General features: G+C 42.0%; 1 protein-coding gene and 2 long non-coding RNA genes across 3 annotated transcripts; 2 read left to right on the forward strand and 1 right to left on the reverse strand.

Annotated features, from left to right (window-relative positions):
• Window positions 1–7,706: 7,706 nt before the first annotated feature.
• On the forward strand, window positions 7,707–9,459 carry LOC146679834 (uncharacterized). The gene is made up of 2 exons (XR_014918584.1): window positions 7,707–8,342; window positions 9,349–9,459. It is a non-coding gene; the product is annotated as an uncharacterized LOC146679834 (long non-coding RNA).
• Window positions 9,460–10,003: 544 nt separating this feature from the next.
• Window positions 10,004–12,419, reverse strand: LOC146679835 (uncharacterized). Its single transcript, XM_085450290.1, has 4 exons — window positions 11,854–12,419; window positions 11,661–11,768; window positions 11,410–11,583; window positions 10,004–10,802 (listed from the first exon to the last, which is right to left on the reverse strand). Exons 2-4 carry the CDS (start codon window positions 11,709–11,711, stop codon window positions 10,170–10,172), a joined length of 858 nt encoding a protein of 285 aa, XP_085306416.1. The 5' UTR covers window positions 11,712–11,768; window positions 11,854–12,419; the 3' UTR covers window positions 10,004–10,169.
• On the forward strand, window positions 10,425–12,917 carry LOC146679836 (uncharacterized). Its single transcript, XR_014918585.1, has 2 exons — window positions 10,425–10,483; window positions 12,594–12,917. It is a non-coding gene; the product is annotated as an uncharacterized LOC146679836 (long non-coding RNA).
• The last annotated feature ends 8,627 nt before the right edge of the window (window positions 12,918–21,544 follow it).

Here is a 21,544-nt window from a genome sequence, read left to right on the forward strand (position 1 = left end):
CTGCATTTGAAGAAGTCAAAGAAAAGTAAGGATGGCAAAGGGCGACGTTTTCTTCCAAAGAGCTGCAAACATGGTCGACGCCTCATTAGAAGAATCATCTGGACATTTGTGAGGAACTCTAACCAAGAAAGCAACGTCACACAGATCCAACAGACAGTTTCCATGACTGCAAGTGTTGAGTGGAAAAATGCTACATTGCATTATTGCATCCTCTCACCACAGGAGGCGCTGTTGGCACCACTGATTGCTGATCAGCTGTTCTCTGATGATCTGATTGATACTGTGAATAACGGGACTCACTGAACTCTGTGACACAGTGAAGATTACAGAGTTTAACTTCACCCTTTAAGACTGACCACAGAACCAAGTCCGCCAGAGCTTTTGTTATATTTTTACATGCTGTGGAGCCATTTGTGGGAGCATTTCAAGTTGCTATACATCAATACAACTGTTATAGCCCTAATTTTAATAATATGTATGCATTAAGTCCATAGTAACTACATAAACTGCAAAAACAACCTCTGCTCATCCATCTCTGTGTGTATCAGGATACATTTGGTTCATAATACACAGAAAAATCAGAGTTATTACCTGTAATAAATGTGAAAGATTCCTGCAGTGATAACCAGGCAGGACTGAAACACATCCAAGCTGTCACCACGGTAACAGCACCGCCCATCCACAGGTGAGGGGAGGAGCAAAAAGAGGGACTTTGACCATTTTATACTAAAAACACTCAACTAATGTTTCTAACATGAAACAAATAAGCCCACATTAATGTGAGCGTTTATTAAATAATAATAATGATGATTTCCTCCTGATCTCATTTCCACAGCAGAGAAAACTGTGGTGTATATTGAGGTGGAGGGTGTGGTCTGTGGCTCAGGTGTAGAGTGAGGGTGGGGTGCACCACAGCAGCATGCTGGGACTGCTGAGGGTGGAGGAGGGAGTGATGATGACATCAGAGCTGCAGCACAGAGACCAGTGAACACACAGTCTGTTCATCTTTGCATAGATACAATATACAGCACAATATTGAATGACAGACACGCTGTGGGAGCTTCCACAGATACACTGACGTCAGCATCCAGAGTCCTCCTGCTGCTCCCCCCTCAGAGCCCCGTGATCAGCACCAACACATTCAGTTAGATGACAGAGTCCAGCTGCAGCTAGAATCAGCTCCCCTCTGTGAACAACAGCACAGCGTCAGTGTTTCACACTCAGTGAAAGGAGGAAACAGCAGAAGAACACCATGTGTGCTACGTTTCCCAGGACACACTACAAACTGCACAAATACAGAGCAGCACGTGGAAGGACCTGGAGCTGCATTTACAGAGCTGCAGACAGCGTGATGTCCTGTATGGACAGGTGGAAGGAACCAAGTCCTCAGCTGGAACACTCGTGTTTGTCCACAGACAGGAAACACAGCAGGAAACTTCCTCACAGAAGTGCAGCTCATGGATAACACACTTCCTGTCAGTCAGAATGAGGCTGCAGCCAAACACAGAAAGGTGTTTTTGTCCAGATGAGCCCAGAGAAGAAACACGAGTGTTCACAGACATCAGAAGCTCAGAGAGGTGAAACATGAGGTTGGAGTCCTCGTCAGCATCCAGAAGAGCTGCTGTGAAACCCTGAGTACTCATGACAGACTCTGATGGCACAAACACATCATGATTCAAACAGAAAGACAAACATGGAGCTCCTGATCCTCCTGCATGAGAACAAGCTGACATGAGCGCTGTGTCTGAGAGTGTCTCCCTGTCACAGTGACAATAACACAGCTGCTGCTCACAGTCATTAAACTGACCTGAGGTCAGCTGTGCTCCTTACATATGAACCATGTGACCTCACATCAGTGCTGTGGATGACTGTAGTCATAGAAGAGTAGAGCTGTAGCAGGTGGTGTGAGGAGGAGGTGGTGTATTCTAGTTAACGCAGTACTGAAACACTCCAGCAGAGGGCGCTGTTAAGTCCTTATTGTAACACAGTTACTGTGTGCAGTTAGACTTCATACATAATCTGCACTTATTTCCATCAGACATGCTGTCAGGAAATGATTGGTTTCTATTGATTCTACTTCCTGTTGACTCGTTTGATGACAGTGAAACAATCACAGCTGATTGTGTGATGATGTAAACTGTCACTGTTACATTCAGTGTGTGTGACATAATGTTAGTGCAGGCTGATAACAGCCTGGTTCTGTTAGAAACACATGAACGTGTCCATAGATCAGTGTGTGTTTAACATGAGAGCTTCAGCCCTGCTGATGTGTTAAATAAAGACATGCAGGAAAACTGATGAGACTCTGAAATAACTCTTTATATTTATAATGTAACTCTGCATCAAAAGAACAACAAAGGATCCCAGACAGGTTTCTGTGAACAAAGACCATTCTGATGTTTCTGTGTTTCTAACACTTTGACATTATTAGTAAACAGACTGCAGTGAGCAGCATTTATAAAGAGCTTCTATATAAAGATATGACAGCTGTTTGACAAGTTTATCACTCTGTGTTTGGACCTGATCAGTCCAGCTGTTTACTTGAAACATGTTCATTTACCTGTTCTGTTATATTCATGTTCTTGTCTCTGTTGAAAACACATTTTAATGTCCCTCAGATTTTTCTCCCAGATGAATAAATATAAAAATGACACAAACTGACTGCAGCTACTTTTTGTCCTTTCTGTCAAAAACCTTCATGTGACTCATGAGAGACACGTTTCAGCTGTTTGTGACAGATCAGAGGCCAACAAGTCATTTATAACACTTTCCATCATTGTTTAAAGTTCTCAGTGTTTCTGTGTTGCTGCGTATAGGATCTCCCAGCATCATCACTGTGCTGTCCAATCATTGTGTGCGAGGTTACCCTTATAGTGCGATGTGTGTTTGCACAAAGAGAAGCATGTGTGTCAAATATAAATAAGCACAGAACAGAAACAGCTGCTCGTTTCTTCTGTTTAGAGTCAAGTTAGTGTTTTGTGTCTTTGTTTGAGGCCTGATGTCGAGCAGAGGTGTGTGTAACTGCACTGCTCTGTTATATGTGTGAAGTGTGTGCTTCTCTTCAGCATCATCTTTGTCACTGCTGATTCCTTTGTGTCATCATGTGTTGAGAAGAGAGAACAGTTATAACGGAGGAGCAAAAGGAAGCCCTGAAATCTGCATCAACAAGGAAGTGTTGGCTCACCAGTGATCCCAGCAGAGCCACTGGTTTGGCTCCAGTTGTTCTAGATTCAATGATGTTGTTGCTACAGATACATGTCAGCATCTTTATTGAATTTTATATGAAGCAGAAATGGTGTCATTAGGAGAAGAAGAGGAGAACAAGTCCGGCGAGGAGGCAGCAGCTCTTAAAGATGAAACAGCAGCTCAGCCCTGAGCTCAGAGAGCTGCACATGAAAAAGCTCCTCAAGCAGATCCTGTCAGAGGTTTGTCATCAACAGGAGGAACTGTTCACATCATAGGATGAAGATGCTGTCAGCTGGATGAAGAAGGTTATTTAATGCAAACGTTCACACTGAAGTCAAATTGTTGTCGTGTTGAACAGATTCATGTACTGATCGTCTCCAGAATGTTAGAAGAGCTTCAATGAATCATTAGAAACAACTTACAGCTGCACAGCTGTGTCAAACACATCTGTGTGTCATTGTGGGATTGTTGTGTTTCTACATGTGACACACGTCTAAAACATGCACACAATCTGAACACAAACAGGGACTCATGTGTTCCCACAGCCAGATGCTGAGAGCCATTTCCTTGTAGTCCTGTGTCTACATACATGAACCATTAGATGTTATTGGAATGATTGTCAGCTCTGATAGTTTCATGTGTGTTTAGCTGGACGCTGTTTGATCCTCGACATGTTTAAAGGTGTCCAGTCCTGAGACACTGGGGCTGGAAACAGCTGTGATGTCATTGGACTGTCACACAGACAGAAGTGCATGAAGTGAGCAGCCGAGGAGCCGCTGATGTTTTGGATTCAACAGCATTTGAAAGGTCGACACAGACACATTTGCACACAGAAAGCTGAATCTGTCATATGCCACAGTGAACTCACTGTTCAGTGTTTTTCAGGAAGCTTCTTAACTGCCTCTGCTGCCAAACAAGCAGCTGATGTCCTTGAGAAGAAGCTGAAGAAGTCTTCAACAACAAATACAGGATACCAAAATACCAAAAAGTTCTACTTTGGTTTCATCTGACCACATGACATTCTCCCAATCCTCTGCTGTATCATCCATGTGCTCTCTGGCAAACTTCAGACGGGCCTGGACATGCACTGGCTTCAGCAGCGGAACACGTCTGGCACTGCGGGATTTGATTCCCTGCCGTTGTAGTGTGTTACTGATGGTGACCTTTGTTACTTTGGTCCCAGCTCTCTGCAGGTCATTCACCAGGTCCCCCCGTGTGGTTCTGGGATCTTTGCTCACCGTTCTCATCATCATTTTGACCCCACGGGATGAGATCTTGCGTGGAGCCCCAGATCGAGGGAGATTATCAGTGGTCTTGTATGTCTTCCATTTTCTGATGATTGCTCCCACAGTTGATTTCTTCACACCAAGCTGCTTGCCTATTGTAGATTCACTCTTCCCAGTCTGGTGCAGGTCTACAATACTTTTCCTGGTGTCCTTCGAGAGCTCTTTGGTCTTGGCCATGGCGGAGTTTGGAGTCTGACTGTTTGAGGCTGTGGACAGGTGTCTTTTATACAGATGATGAGTTCAAACAGGTGCCATTCATACAGGTAACGAGTGGGGGACAGAAAAGCTTCTTACAGAAGACGTTACAGGTCTGTGAGAGCCAGAGATTTTCCATGTTTGAGGTGACCAAATACTTATTTTCCACCCTGATTTACGAATAAATTCTTTACAAATCCTACCATGTGAATTCATGGATTTTTTTTTCACATTCTGTCTCTCACAGTTGAAGTGTACCTCTGGTGCAAATTACTGACCTCTGTCATCATTTTAAGTGGGGGAACTTGCACAATCGGTGGCTGACTAAATACTTTTTTGCCCCACTGTGTGTGTATATATATATATATATATATATATATATATATATATATATATATATATATATATATATATATATATATATTTTTTTTTTTTTTTTTTTTTTTTTTTTTTTACATACATAGTTTTTTGTTGCCTTATGGTTCCAAGCGCTGTCACCAATCTTTGCATTTTGTTATTATCTCATGACACTTGTTTAATCAGCTACCATCTCTCCTGTGGACTTTTTAATGTCTACAGTCTCAGACCAACACAGCCCTGCCCTTCCCATATTAGATTCTTGATGAATGTGTGTTGTTGTTATTCAGCCTGGTTCAATGTGCCCCTTTTTAACTTTGAGCACCCGCCCCTTTAAACCTCTCTGCACAGCCCTGCACTGAACTCACTATCTTCTCCCTCTAACAGCCTCCACATGTTCTCACTGTAATTTCCCCTCATGAATGAATTTATGCTGCACTAATGTGAATGTTTGCAGGGAAATCAAACGCATTTCACACGCAGTACTCGAGCTGACTTACCTTTGTTTGAATGACGACTTGTACGCGCTGACTCCACAGATAAGGTACGAAAATATATCAGGCTACGTCTTCAGGGTTTCTACTCCACGGCCGTATTTCATACGGGTCCACATTTCCACTGCATGCTATTTTCTGCAAGTACCGCCGCTTCGCCTCTGGACGCAATCGGTCTCTATACAGTCCATTCTCTTTTGAGCTGCTTTTAAGCAGCTTGTAATCGTCGTTCCAACACAGTGTGTTTGTTTTGATTCGTAGACCTCGAAAATGGTGCCGCGCTCCCACAATGCATTGCGGCGTGACGTCAACTCCAAAGCCCTATAGAACATGTTCTTTTTCATTGTCAAAATTATCAGGAATAAAGAAGAAAACTGATTCAAAACCTGTGGAACCTGCCAAAAAACAAGTTTTACTGCAAAGGATTTCTAGATGTGAAGGTTTTGTGGCTTTTTTCAGTTTCTAAAACAAACTCATTTGTACAGAAGGATATGAGGATGTATATGTCCGGTGGTGGGTTTTTTTCTTCTTGATTTAATGTATTCATTTATCTCTTCACTTCATTTTTCTTTATGTTTTTTTTTTTTTTTTTGATTTGGCATGAGCGATTTCCGGTCCTCACTCCAAGCCAGTTGGTGGCGGTAATGCACCACATGTTCTATCACAGCTGCGTCCGAGAGGACAGGAAACGTCTGTATGCGTCTGCAAACCAGGTAACTACACTCAGCTGAGCCTCTCTGCTAGTCGTTATTAGTTGGAGGGTTTTGCGTCACTTTCTCTCGGCTTGATAAAGGGCTGTATAGAAATCTCTGGTACGTAACACGTAACGTCATTTTTAGGGAGCGTTGCAGAGAAGTGAGGCTGTTTCTTTGTTTTTGTCGAGTTTTGATTGAAGACATGTTTCCAGTCCGTTTTTTACTCGTTTGTTTTTTCATTAATAACTTTACATTATCACAGAGAACAAGAAGGCGCTTTGTTTGTCACATTCACCTTATGTCTGTGAAGGTTCTCAGTCATCCAGGTCATCGTAGTCAAAGGAGCTTGCAAAGAAAAGCGTCTGGACTTCTTTAAGTTACTTGAAGACGTTTCACCTTCATCCGAGAAGCTTCTTCAGTTCTAAGGTCAAATGGTGGAGAGTCCCAGATATAAGCCTAGTGGGAGTTTCCCCCCACAGAGGGACAAAAGGACCCCCTGATGATCCTCTAATCGCCTGAGCCAAGGTGTGAAACTGGGTGTGGGTCCCAATCAGCCAGTTTCGGGTGGGTTCATTGTGAAACCTGGCCCCACCTTATCATGCGAATTCCTGAGGTCAGATGGCCCAGGATGTGAGTGGGCGTTAAGGCGTCTGGGAAGGGATCTCAAAACTGGATTATAGATGGCAGAGAGTTGGTGTCGTAAACCCCCGCCTCTGTTCAAAGATGGTCGTTCACAGTGGACATAGATGGCTTCTTTCACTCCTCTTTCAAACCATCTGTCCTCTCTGCCCAAAATGTGAACATTGGCATCCTCGAAAGAGTGTCCTTTATCCTTAAGATGCAGATGGACTGCTGAGTCTTGTCCTGTGGAGGTGGCTCTTCTATGTTGTGCCATGCGCTTGTGAAGTGGCAGCCACTTGGCAGCCACAGTGATAAATGGCTGAGATGGCTGCAGCTGTACGTGTGAGGTACCTACATATTTCAAGATGAATTTGCAGAGATGTCATGTTTGGTGCTTACAGACATCACACTGCATTTTGTGATTTCGTAGCTATTGTTGTGATATTTTGGAGCTTCCCATGATCACCGTGACAGTCATTCATTTTAACATAACCTTTCTATTCCTTTCAGGGATCCTCATTTTTTTGGTGAGGAAGATCAGCAGCTGTGTCGACAGGCAACAGGTAACGGCATGCTTTTCTGTTAGTACTGTAGACCTTGGTCTGGTGCTCTTTTTTAGTTTAACACAGTATTTTCATTTGCCGAAGTGTAAAAAGCTTGTTCCAGGAGAAACAAACTTTAGTGAGTTCTGCAAAATGATTCCCACCATTGCACACTCTGTCAGCCTCCAGTGTGCCCTTTTTTTGTCCTTTAACTGAAGAAAGTCGGTAGTCAGAACATATGAGATAAGTGAGATCCTCATTTTGCCTGCTTATTTCAAGATACAACATTTTCACAAACTGCTATAGGATAACCTTGCTATTTGTCTTTTCCAACACTTCTACATTCATCCATATTTCCTTGTCTGCTTCTTTCCAGGTGAAAAGTACCTGAAATGGGTGAAAGATTTTGTTTCCAAAAACAAAAGCATGTGCGTTCACCTGAAGAAGCCAAGTGGTGCTGACCTGTGGATAGAAGAGCTTGAGAACACCAAATACAACGGGGATGATGATGAAGTTAACGCCTGGGGAAAATTCTACCTTCCCGAGATTGTAAAAATGCAGGTTATTGGTGTGGTAAAGGGCACCTCATGTCCATGTGACGAGCTTGTGCTGATGACGCGTGAGGACAAAAAGCTGTACGGCTATGACGGAGAGGAGCTGCATCTGGTGGCTTCCAGTTTCCTGGAACTATGTGACAAAACGATAGAGTATCCAGCATCCAAGCGCTACTACAATGGAGAGGCCTTCAAAGATATGGTGAGAAGTTAGACTGCTAAGAATAAGACTGGGGATGCCTAGTGTTAGAGATCAATCACCTGAGCTTTTCTTTGTATTGTTGTGTGTTCTGTTTAGACTGAGGAGGACTGGAAAAAAGTTAAGATGAGTGATGTGGGGAGGAAACTGCAGGAAGAACATAAAAAGCTGGTAAATGAAACCCAGTCAGCGTTCGTCAGCCTAATATCATAGGTGGGTATTGGAGCTGAGTATCATCACTGATTTCTAGAACCTGTTCAATTCCAATTCACAAGGTCCCAATTAGATTCCATTTAATTCTTACTCAGAGAGTCAGAAACATTATAATTCTGATCATTTATCAGTACTGACACTTGTGAAACTTCATCAGAGGTGTGAGCATCACAGCAGATGCTTTTGTGTCAAAGTAACTGAGGATAAAACACAAAACCATGAAGCAGATTTTCCTGGCCTAGCTTTTTACAGTAGATAACCTTAAAAATATTATTCTGCAGTAGAACAAAAGCAGACGAGAACCACGACTCAACAAATGTACATTGGCTGATGCTGCTGAAGTGATTCAGAGGTTTTAATAAGAGGTTTTAATAGAGACACAGCAGAGCATTTTGCAGTTTCACTTAATTTGAAAAAAATAAATAAAATTTGGTATTGAACAGCAGAAATGAGGCTGTCTTGTCGGAAGTCATTAAAAAAAATGGCTGTAAACAACGGTAGACTGCTTCATAACAAGCAAGCGAATAATGCCAAAAACAGAGATTTGAGATGGGAAACGGTGTTCTTAAAGTACACTGAGAGAGGCAGAGAGCTGTGCTGTGTTGTTTTTCTGTGTGTGTTTTAATGGTGGTGGAAGCAAACCAGCAAAAGTAAGAGGGAATTCATGACAATGTTTATGTCAAGCGAAATGTGTCTTCTTTTGCTGCTGGTTTGGTTAGAGAGAGACAAAACGTGCAGCTTCAGGATCTGAGCAGCTTTCAGCACCAACGGCATCACAGCTCAGACTTGGATTCAGGATTAAGCCCTTTATGTTTGACTGTAGTGATTGTAGCTCTGTCCTTGTTATTAATCGCTTTAGTCAAACACAGCTATTGTTTGCTGGGATGTGTATATCCTTGACAGTTTGTATCTCAGAGTTATCAAAGACACTGTGGATAATCATCAAGAGATTGTTGTCCTCTTAATAATGACCTATTTGATTGTTTGTTTCTTCTTCTTCTTACAGATTCTGGTATTTGGCCAAAAGAGAGCTTCACAATTCTTGGCTTCACCTGTGGTAGAAAAATGACTAAAGTTATGCAACACTCTCTAAAATTAAAGCTATGCAACGCTTTAACATGAATGGCGAAGGAGTGCATCTCTTTCACTGTCTCTTCCTGTCCTCTTCTCAGTCTTTGTTGTGGCACCTCTGCTATGTGTTATAGAAAGCACTTGGAATCATGTTCAATACAAAAACACCAAACTCGTGGGATTGCCCTAGCAAGCAGTTGGTAAAAACTAATTAAAACTGATATATATCAGCTTCACTTTCTAGCTGCAAAAGCACGTTTCTGCAAAAGCATGCAGTTTCCTGTCAGCACTTTTTGGCACAGAGTGTACTCAGAGTTAGGCCTTTCTTATATAAAGCAATATAATCAGCATATAAACATTTAACATGATAAATTTAAAGCTCAACAGTAACTGCTATAAATATTATAACTACACATGTAGTGCTTTTGCTTAAGTAAATTATAGTTGGGATCATAATAAGAAAACATGTGTTTTTATTTTCTGTGTACCCTGGGTACAGACCAGTATAAACATGGGATTCTTCCCAATAAATGCTGTCTGATAATGCTTCATATTGCATTAAACACTAGATATGTAAGCAAACAAACAAAAACCCATAGAAGCCAGTTTTAATTATTAAATGTGACAATTACATGGAGATGGAAAGTAAACATGCTTATACACGTCTCTGTGATTACAGAAAATCCACACAGATGCTGTCAGAGCAGAGAATCTTTGATTTATCAGAATGATGAATGCAAATGATTTCATGAAATCTCACTCTTGTTCTGGGTTGTAAAATTCACCTGTCCAGTTAAACCGAATCCTTTGCAACACAGTTCTAAGAACCCTACCAACCTCATCCTCAGCTCTCTGCCTGTTATCCTTTTCAGCTGAGTATTCATCCACATGTGTTTCAACTTCTCTCTCATTTTCAAGCAAATTGCTCAGGCTCTCAGCTTCAGCACAGTTACCATATGGCCACTCTCTGAGGTCTTCTGTGTTCAAGCCAAACAAATTCTTACATGATCTGCAAGGCTTCATTCTGGCACCATCACGGAGACAAAAAGCCTCACACCTGATATTTCCAGGTACTTCAATTGTTCCATCAAAGTAATCTTTCTGGACTGTGTTTGGATAATAGGTCATCACCGCACCAGATACATATTTATGCCATTTGCTAAGACAGGAGGCAGCAATCATAATTTTCCCAGCGTTAGGACCTTTGGTGGACATGGAGACTCCGCAGTACCTTTCTGATTTGTTGGTTTGGGATTTTTGAGAAATGCAGATGGTGGACGAGACGAAAGCTGTTTTTTTATTATTCTCTTCTAAGTCCAAGTCTGTGAGGAGATCTTGCAGACTCTGCTTTATTTGCTCTTCATTCTCTGAGTTATTTTGCAGGACGATCTGAAAACAGTTACAGATCTGGTCAAAGTGTTGCACCTGATTATATAGTTGTTTTTCATAGAAAGTTGATCAACATGTTTGTTTCGCTGCTTGACTTGTTTAACTATGCAGGACCATTGGATGCTTTTGGTTTAGACATTTTAAGATAGGGGGTGAAACAAGTCACAAAAATCTATTTAATTTTAAATCAATAAGCAAAAATCCATCTTTGTTCTCACTAATTTATAATTAAATTTGCTAATTGACCTTTTTTTTTCTATTTTGCTATGCCGGGCTGTCAAAACACGCTGAATTTAGAGTCTTTGAGCTGACTTAACAGATCCAGCAGCTACACAGTGACAGCATCATATACGCCTTGAAGACTGTAAGCATCTCCAATAATGAGTCTGTTAGACATTATTTAGAACTAACAAATTCTGAAGCAAGTCTCCAGCTCTCCTGCAGTCTCTGTGTTTGGTGGAGAAGTATAGCTAGAAGCATATGTTGAAGTATAAGGTACAGTATGGATTTTCTTTGGATTTCTCAGTAAAAAAGCACTTTGCATTATACTTTCCTAAAAACTGGAAGTTTGTCAGATTGACTGAAAATGTGAGAAGAGTTATCTTACCATGTCGAGCACACAGGAGAAGGGACTTCGCCTGGGAAGCTGAGTCGAATACAACTTAAAAGGCCTGGGATATCTTCTCATTAAAGAACCCAACACAAAAGGATTAGGGAAGATTTCTTCTGGAGAAAAGGGGATGTTGTTGATTTTGCCCAGAAACAACATGCTGTGAAGGATCTGTTGAGTGAAAACATATTTGCTTATTGTTAGTAGTGATAAACAGGACTGTCTTAAAAGTGTCAAAGGTAACACACCTCATCCACCAAGTGTTGACTTCCCGGAGTCATGTAAGAGCCCCGAACCATCCTCTTGGTAATCTTGTAGGCATTAGTTTTGAACCTCCTTTGAGAAATTGTTGTCTTCTAAAATGATAATGATCGAGCAGTTAGGGATTTAAAGACACAGGAGATCTGATAACTTTGGCTACAGCAGAGTCTGCAGACATACCTATTTTGCTCTTGGTCGGCCTATTTTAAACATGAGAGAAAACATAGTTAGTGAAATGTTGATAACATACAATGACTATCATTGGTGGCTGAAAAGATGCCAGGTAACAAGTGAAAAGCTGCTACTTACCATCGCCACAGTCTAAGAATGAAACAGGAAACACTGAGCGAGTTGCCTCCATCTTAAAGCTGTTGATCATGTGATTTAAAGGAAAGCCACACCCAGCTCTTTCCTGGAATTTTACTCGACTGTAGAAAACTGCTCCATTTGCCCCGCCCACCCATGATCTTTAATATCTGCCAAAAACAACCTTTTGGTTGTCAGTAACCAGTCGATCGTTTTCGCGATTAAAAAGTGGCTTTTTGCGGCGGCGTTCCCACCGCGAGCAGAACTCCGGCTCAAAAACCGCTGTTTTTGAACACTTTTATTTACTTAAGCACTTTAATGGGCTTACTTTGAAACAAAGTGCGATTGAATGATTATTGTTATGTGTTGCCTTGAATTCGGCTATGCTGTCTGTTAGACAGCTGTTTTCCTTTATTGTTGTTTTTGTATTGTTTGTAGCGAACGCTACTGGACTGTATAGATTAAGCTACGTAGCCAAGATAATTAATAATTTAACTGTTGTACATTGGTTGATGATGATTTGCATTGTTACATAGGCTTGCAGAAAAATATATTTGTTTACCGGTAAACTGAATCGAACTTGATGTGCTAATGGACGTTTTTCTGACCTACAGGTCAGGTTTTGTTCCCTCCCTTTGAATTAATCTTCTTCATATTGAAGTGGCGAGCCGGTAGGACCATTCTTTGTTTCCCCTCTTTCCCCCACTTAGCCGTCTTTGGATTACGGACATATTTCCCCATTTGTATGAAGCTGGACTCTAAGGAGGAATACCTTAAAAGTGAACTTTAAAAAGAAGAGGACCAAAAAGGACTTTTGCACAGAAAGATCACAGCATTGATTTATTATTTAATTGTGGGCATTTATGTTGTGTGTTGTGTTAATTATTTTGTTCCATTTCCCCTTTCCTCCATTTATTCAATATATTTTTGGTACAAGATATTGCAGTCTTTGGTCTCATCATTCACACCATCTCGGCTCCATAAAGAACTATTTCTTCTGCGCGTCAGTCAGTAAACTCATCCATTGAAATAAACTAGTCCTTAAATAACTTTGAGTTACACAGTGGCAAATGTAATAGAGAAAGACACAGGGCCACCTGAAATCTGTCGTCCTATCTGATTCAAAACCAACATGTAGGAGAATCTGGAATCTTTGATTTTGAGTTAAAAATAAAATATGGGTAAAATGCAGAAATGTTTTTACTAACATGTACTAACAGAGACTTGGAGGAGAGAGACCTAATGTTTAATAATCCACATTTCACTGTTTTACTCTTTGGTTCAGATGTGGATACTGTATTGTTCTTTCTTTGTGATTGTTTATGTTTAAGTTGTTTGTTGCTGGTTTTTAGTTTGTTTTTTGTCTGTTTGGGAGCTGACACAGTCTCTATGGAGATGGGTTTTTGGGGGGTAGCAGGAGGAGAGAAGCTGCAGAGAGGCGTGTAAGACTGCAACTCTGCTTCCTGGTCCCAACTCTGGATAGTCATATTTTGGGGGGTTTAATAAACTACTACTGCATGATGTAAAGCTGAAGTATTACACAGCTTTATGAACCTCCTGTTATCCTGGTAGACGAGTACAGCAATAAATCTTTTACTTGAACATCTTCTGGCTCCAATAAGCTTTGAAATGTGACCATGAAGTTAGAGACACACTGACTGAAACCCACAGCTGTGACTGTGGATCACATCCACACACAGTGTAGCTGCTGTCTCTGTGTGAGGTCTGTGTATATATGTACATATTTATGCTTATATTCATATTCTCTTATTCCCCTTTATTTGATATCCTAATTCTGTGCTGTGTAAAAGTTTGTCGGTGTTCTGCTGCTACAAACTGGATTTCCTGGAGGATAAACATGAGGGATTCATAAAGTTCTATCTCTCTGTTAAAATCCCCCAAAATAAATGAAATGTGAATTTCAGGCAGACGTGTTTTTAAAAGAGTCTCTTTAATGGAAAAATGTGTTTTTAAAACCAGCCAATAGGAGCGTCTGTGGATATCAGCTGAGGCTGAACTCAGGAACACCATCACATATAAATACACAGAATTAAATCACTAGATAAAAGACGTCATTAAATAAGGATCAAATCAACATGTCAGAGGTCAAAGGTCAGTCAGAAGAGGTGTGGTTAAACACTGGCAGTGCAGCGACCTAATGCAGTTTGGTTACCGCCACGGGAAAAGCCCCGCCCCCTCTGAGCCTCCGCTGTGTCCTCAGCACATCCAGGAGCAGCAGGTCAGAGGGGGCGGGGTCATGTCAGGACTTATTTTAAGTAAAATTTAAAGTGGAGCGACGGCAGGAGTCACACAGCAGTAACCAGCTCTGTCTGCCAGGGTCAAAGGTCAAACAAGTCCTGCAGCTGACCCACACACAGACTTACACTGATCCACAGAGAGTGATGAATCCACACATCACTCGGCTGGAGGAAGCTGGGTTTCCACACCGTCCAATCAGAAACTAGTGTTGACGCTGAGACCCGTCTCTGTAACAGGAAGTCCATGAACAGGCAGACCCTCTGCAGCAGGCTGACCTGTGACCTCTGAGACAGAGGGAGGAGTTTGTGTCAGCAGGGGGCGCTGCAGCATCGCCTGAGAGCTTTAAGAACAACAGCAATAAACAGGAAGTGAAAGTCACACTTCTGTTGGTGTGCGTTATCAGCAGACCCCACCCTCTGCAGGAAGCTGAGATAAGAAGCAGCCAATCACAGAGCAGAGAGCATGTGACTTCCTGTTCCTGCTGTTACTGTGACAACAGCTCCTGGGACAGAGAGCAGCTTTCTAAAGAGGAAAGATGCTGCTGTCACCCCCGGGTGTCATGTGACCCGCCTGATGTACCGATTTAAGACTGTAAGAACAATAATAACAACATGTTTTAGTCAGGTGATCCATGCAGAGCAGATCCATGTGACCAAACACAGCTGGATCACATGTTTCCTCTCCTGGAAACAGAAAGCCTTCATGTATAAAGGCTCATGTACCCACTGAGCCCTGCTCTCAGATCTGTGAGGCTTTAACAAACAACAGTTTAAAGTCATGTTTAGCATCTTCTGTCAGTGTGGAAGGTCACACACTTTCCTGAGTGTTGAACCCTGAACTACTAGCTGTTCATGTCAGCCTGGACATAAATACAGACCTGCCTGCTGTCATAGACCCCAGCACTCACATGTTACTTATAAGTGACTCATATGTATATATATGCATGTATATATTGTGTATATTGTGCTATTTCTTACTTAGTGTGTTGTGTCTTTGTTCCTGTTTGTGCTGCAGCACTGTAACCTAAATAATTTCCCCTGGGGATCAAAAAAGTATTCTGATTGTGATTAAATGAAAGCAGTCAGAGCAGAGGACGGTGATGTAAGGAATGGGATTTTAATCAGCCAGTCTCCTTTAACTCTCAGCATCACAAAGTAATGTGGTAACATCTGGACTGATGTGTTTACTGTCAGCTAGTTTAAATGCTGTAGGCTGCAGCCGCTGCTCTAACACTATAACTGTAACAGGGCTCAGTGCTGCTTCTAACAGTCTGAGCTGCTTCAGGCTTTATTTGTGAGGAGCACAGCAGCTTACAAACACGTGGCTGGGCCTGGACCCAAAGGAGTGTTTGTTAAAGCCTGCAGTGAATCCAGCAGCAGAATGATGGAAATGCAACACAGCAATGATGAAGAGGAGCAGCATTAAAGCCAAAGTCCAGTTCATACAGTTAGGTCCATAAATCAAATAAGGGAAAATAAAATGTTGTTGGATGCACCTGTCTGCAGCCTTAATGCTCTCTGGTCGCTATGGTAACGCGTAAACATTTCTTTCAAAATAAGACACACGACTACAACACGGGAAAAGACCCAGGGAAACGAAGTTAACGATAAAAACCCTGAAAACCATTGTTGGATTTATATTTTATCATTGTCATTGTTATTGGGGAATATCTAACCATATATGCTCAGAGGTGTAGAACCAATTGTGTAATGATAGTAGTCTTTAAAGACTTTGTGTGACTCCAGAGTGTTCTGGCATTCACACCCACGTCCTGGGATCATGGGAGAGGTGCTACCTTCTTATTGTTTTGTGGTAGGATGTCTGTTTTAGTCTAAGTGCCTTTTGTTTAGATGAACTGCTGGACTTCCAGACCAGCAGGTTTAGGGAAGTCGTTTATGGGGTCACACTCTGACTCCACACACACACACACACACACACACACACACACACACACACACACACACACACCAGAGGTGTGGACTCGAGTCACATGACTTGGACTCGAGTCAGACTCGAGTCATTAATTTTATGACTTTAGACTTGACTTGAAAAAATGTTCTAAGACTTGTGACTTGACTTGGACTTTTATACCAATGACTTGGGACTTGAACCGGTTTACTTGAAAAGACTTGATATTTCACCTAGAGCTGGGCGATAGAACGATAATGATATGTATCGCGATATAACTTTTACTCGATAGAGAAATTAAGCTATCGCGATAGACCTCGCCGCTCTTGTCCTCAAAGAAAAAAAAAAAAAAAGGTCAGCCAATCCAAATTAAGTAGCGCAGAGCCGAACCAATCACAGCCGCAGCGTCACGTCGCGTGACTTGTTACGTACAGCACAAGTGCCAAGCCGCACGTGTGTTTGTTTGGGAAGCAGCCAGCGCGTAATGGAGGAAATGAGTGTGCCGACTAGAAAAATCAACCGAGCGTGACCGAAGAGAAAACAGATGATGGTTCCAACGCCGGAGAGATTGTCGAACGGAAGAGCCATAGAAGTTCCGTAGTGTGAAGGTATTTCGGCTATTTCAAGTCTGACAAAAAACAGAGTAGCGCTCACTGTAAATGTGCCGAAAGCAAGTCTGGAAATACAATAAACTGGTGCATGCGTCACACTGTGCGCCACGTTATTGTTTCGGTGAAATGAATTTCTACAATACTGTTAATTCTACTCTCTGCAGTGTTTAAATGCTTACATATACACACAGTTACTGTCCCTCCACGCATACGACTCGGTTCTGCTTCTATGCCCCAGCTTTGTTTACTTTTTCCCACCGAGGCTTCTAGACTTCTGATTGGCCAACATTTCTGCACGGTTAGGAATCTAGCGCCACCTGCTGCTTTGGCATGTTCATAGCAGCGTTTTCCTTCATTTCTGCCTTTATGTGTGAACGGGATTATTTTTTAAAACGAAAACGGAAAATCTCCGTTTTCAAAAATACCCGTGTACGTGTGGACGTAGCCTCAGTCTCTGACTGGAAGCGCTAATTCGTCATTCGGCTTTTGTCAGACTAAAGTAACTGTTAAAACTGTTTGAAAAGCTAAGCTATACAACAAGGAGAGATTGAGAATTTCCTTTTAGTTCTCAGTTTATTTGATATTGACAAAAGTTAGTCAATTTTGTCTGTTCTTCTGTAAAACAAACTAAGATTTATTTTTAGAATTAATATTTTGTTTCTAAGTGGAATTGACAATTTAGTCTGTTTCGTTTGTTCTATTTTGAAACTTAAACGCTTTAGCGGCTGCCTTTTGTGTAGTTTGCAATATTTGCCTTTATTTATCTGAAAAAGTCTCATGTTCCTTAAGTACATCTACCCTGTTGAACTTATTATAGGAAATAAATATTTAAATAAAAACAAGCTGCTGATTATTTCACATTTTACTTGTGAGCAACGGCACATTTAAATCTTACAAATATAGTTATTTGGCTTATATCGTGATAGATATCGTTATCGCCTGAAATGAAAAAAACATATCGTGATATGAAAAAATCTTATATCGCCCAGCTCTACTTCAGGGTCATACGTCACATGAAAACCAAAATAGTTCCAAAGCCCAGATCTGAATGAGGGTGGGGGAGGTTCAGTTTGCCATGTTGCAACGAGCTTAGCTTCTGTCTTGCTAGCTTGCGCTGCGCTCAGTGGATCTGTGCTCGACAGTGCAGCCTAGGCGGAGTAGTCGAACACAGATCCACTGAGCTCTCAACACAGACAGCATCGTCAGAAGGAAAGTTGATAAAATTAATTAAAAATTTTGTATTGTTCGATACATATGTGTACTGAACCGAAAGCACTGTATCGAACGGTTCAATATCGATACGAGTATCGTTGCACCCCTAATATATGTGTATATACATATATATGTGTGTGTGTGTGTTTCTGTGGTTCAGCATTATGATGCTGAACCACAGAAACACACACACACATATATATATGTATATACACATATATATATGTGTATATACATATATATATGTGTGTGTGTGTGTGTGTTTCTGTGGTTCAGCATTATGATGCTGAACCACATCATAATGAATAAATGGATAAATTTCCAAAATCCCGGAGCAATGCAAATTAGCCGGTGCGAGGTAAGGAGCTCTGTCATTGGTTAGACAGTCTTAGCTTTGCACCTATACCAAAGGCCATTCAGCCTCTGTGTTTACACTCTGCCTACACAGATGTTGGACATGAGACGACACAGGAAAAGGATTTTTGATGTGAGGTTTTTATTGAGATTTTATTTCTTTTTTTTCTGATTTGAAGTATTTATTAATGGAATAATTATTTATTTTCAAATACTGATTTATAAATATTTTTTTATTTTCAATTAAATTACTAGATAATAAATTACTTTTGTATTGAATAAATAAAATAACTTAAAAATGAATTTGTAAATTAATATTTTATCGCACAATTCATTGTTTAAGCAAAGAACTCTTTATTTCGATGCGCTGGATCTTCTGGTCCTCTGCACATAAGTGGATTTCCATTTAGACTTTATATAGACAACAACTCAAAGTGCTTTACAACAAGTCACATTCACCCATACGATCATCTAGTGCTGTACTTTAAACACTTTAAACACAAACACAGATACTGTGGGGAGAGGCCACAGAGGCACAGGGAGAAAACTCACACAGAAATCCAACAATTAAAGAGGAACCTTCTCGATGTAACACTACCATCCTGCAAGATGACCTGGTCCTGGGCCATCTTAATAAGCATGCTGTGCACAGTAGTTTCATATTCCTGCCAGAACAAACACCAGACAGTTTGTACACAAGGCTCAGATTCTCGCTTTGCCAGATACAGACAATAGTTTAAGATCCTAATGTCTCTGCACAGCTCTGTATGTACTGAAATATCCAACCTCAGATATTTCCTGCTCACTCTCTGCACCGCCTTAGACAACAAGTAGTTCATGCTATACATAGCATTGACTTTTCATTCCAGCCATGTGCACTCATCAGGGCATCAGTGCTGCCGTAGTAACCACACTAACACTTCCTTGCACCTGTTGAAATGGCCTCAGTCTGATCGTGCCCTGAACAAACTCACCTTTAACATCCCACACACGGACTAAATATGTGCGTGTCAATAACACGTGACAGGAGAACATGCTGGTTGTCTGTCATGGGGCTGAATTAGAAACAGAGCAGGAACTACAGTTTGTCAGATTAAGACTGATCAGGTCCAACATCCGCTCCCAGCACTGATTTACACGTTTGGTGTCACATTGAAGGAAACGCCTACTGGCACAACCTGCATGTGTTAAACTGCTCCTGCGTGTAAACAGCGTGTCACTTACGGCTTTTTGCATCAGAAGGACGCGCACTGGCGTCTCAGGGTGACTCAGATGTTTGCTGAATGAGGTGTAGACCGGACTAGGCGGGACTCATTTCAGCAAAACACGAACTTTTCCACCCACCAGTGTTTATCTGTGTGCTTATTTTAAAGAATTATTCCATCGTTATCAAATACGAAGCATTACACGCACGTCGAGCCGTTTCTGCTGAGTCAGACACCAGTGCTCCCGTGTGCTGATTCTCGGGTCCATCTTAAACTGGTGTGTTTGCGAATGAACTTCGGTAAAACGTTACAACGTTACCGGGCGCGCAGAGGGTCTCGGAGGCGTGTCTTACCTGTCGGGTGGTCGCGGGCTCCTCGTTCCCGGTGGGTGAAGGTGTTTCTCCTTCAAGCGATGCTGGGGTGACCGGAGAAGAAGCCATGTCCCCCCGACATCACCTCTCACTAAGCGCCGCTCCTACTGTGACTTTCCTCGGTGACCTCCAGCGTGCAATACGCTGCCTGGCGCAGTTTGCACGGACGGTGGACCGGTTGCGTCGCTCGTCTCCTGCGCGATCAAAGTGAGTCTTCGGCTGCACAGTGCAGCCACTGTCCCTCCTCCGGCCGGCGGACTAGTCCAGGCGAGGCGGATGACGTTGTCCCGGGTCTCGCTCGCTCTCGCACATGCAGGACTTGGCCCAGTCTGTCTTCTTCTGCCTCACTCTGCGCTCTGCTTTTCACTTCATGTCTTTTTGTTTTGTAAGGTGGCTAACACGATCACTCCTCTTCTGCCTGCAGGACTCTGTGACTGCTCTGTGCTGTGGCAGCACACTCCAGCCTGATAGTTCATTTTACAGCTTTTGGCACTGCGACGCTCTCCTCGGCTCGACAGACACAATCTCACCATGTCGGCACAATATACTGAGTGCAATCCATAACATGATTTTATCTCACTGTAACTTTTAAATCGACCAAATGTTGCGTAAATGACGTGTCACGTGACTTGAGCACATGCACACCCCCTGTCCTCACAGCAGACATTCATCTTAGCCCCCCCCCCCCGTGTTTTGAGATCATTGCTGCAACAAAAAGTTGCCACAGATATTTCTACATGAAACGTACTGAATCAGTTGGCACATATTTAATATATATTAAATATAATATAATGTTGTTTTGTTGAGTGGCTGAAATAAAGCTGAATCACATCACAGGAACGACACAGCCCTGTTCCTCCAGGCTGTTAACCTGTGAATCAGCAAACATGTATGATTTATTGTCATTCATTTGCTAAACAAACTTTCCTCTGAACTTTGACCCTGAAAATTCAATTCCATTTTATTTATATAGCGCCAAATCACAACAAAAGTCGCCTCAAGGCGCTTCATAGGTACAGAGAAGAACCCAACAATCATATGACCCCCTATGAGCAGCACCCTAACCATGGATTGGAGAAGAATGTGAGATGGTAACAATGAGAGCTCAGGAGATGGCAAATACACTAGAAGAGCTACCTTTATATCACGCTGAGCTGAGGGTTTGTCAAGCCCAGCTCAGATTTTCAGGAGAAAGGTGATCTGAACCAAAAGCAGGAGGAGGTCATCACTGCTGGACCGAAGGCTAAGAAGGAAGAGCTTCTGCTGTTTGCAGTGTATACTGCTGTGGATGCTGTATCGTGTGACATGCACAAGATGTTTTATTCAGACTGAACTCTTTCTTTGTAGTGTTTACCTGGAGAAGATCGGAGGGGCTGGCTAAAATGATGAAAGCTCGAAGCAGATTAGAACACCGCTTTGAAAACTTGTACGTGATGCTGTGGGGTTGATTCAGTGACCTTGTGGGGCCATAACAGAGAAATGACAGCAGTGTAGTGGATCAAATAAAGAGTGATGATGTTATATTTGTGACTGTAGCAGGACCAAGGCTCAAAAGGTTGCAGGCGTTGTTAATTGAGCAGAAGATGGACGGCATCAAGCCCTCTCCTCGACAGCTACAGGATCACAGTCTGCAGGTTCAGTTATG

The sequence above is a fragment of the Copadichromis virginalis genome, unplaced genomic scaffold (assembly GCF_057382275.1).
Source record: "Copadichromis virginalis isolate Kocher_CV1m ecotype Utaka unplaced genomic scaffold, C_Virginalis_male_GT1.1 unmapped_scaffold_1, whole genome shotgun sequence".
NCBI lineage: Eukaryota > Metazoa > Chordata > Actinopteri > Cichliformes > Cichlidae > Copadichromis > Copadichromis virginalis.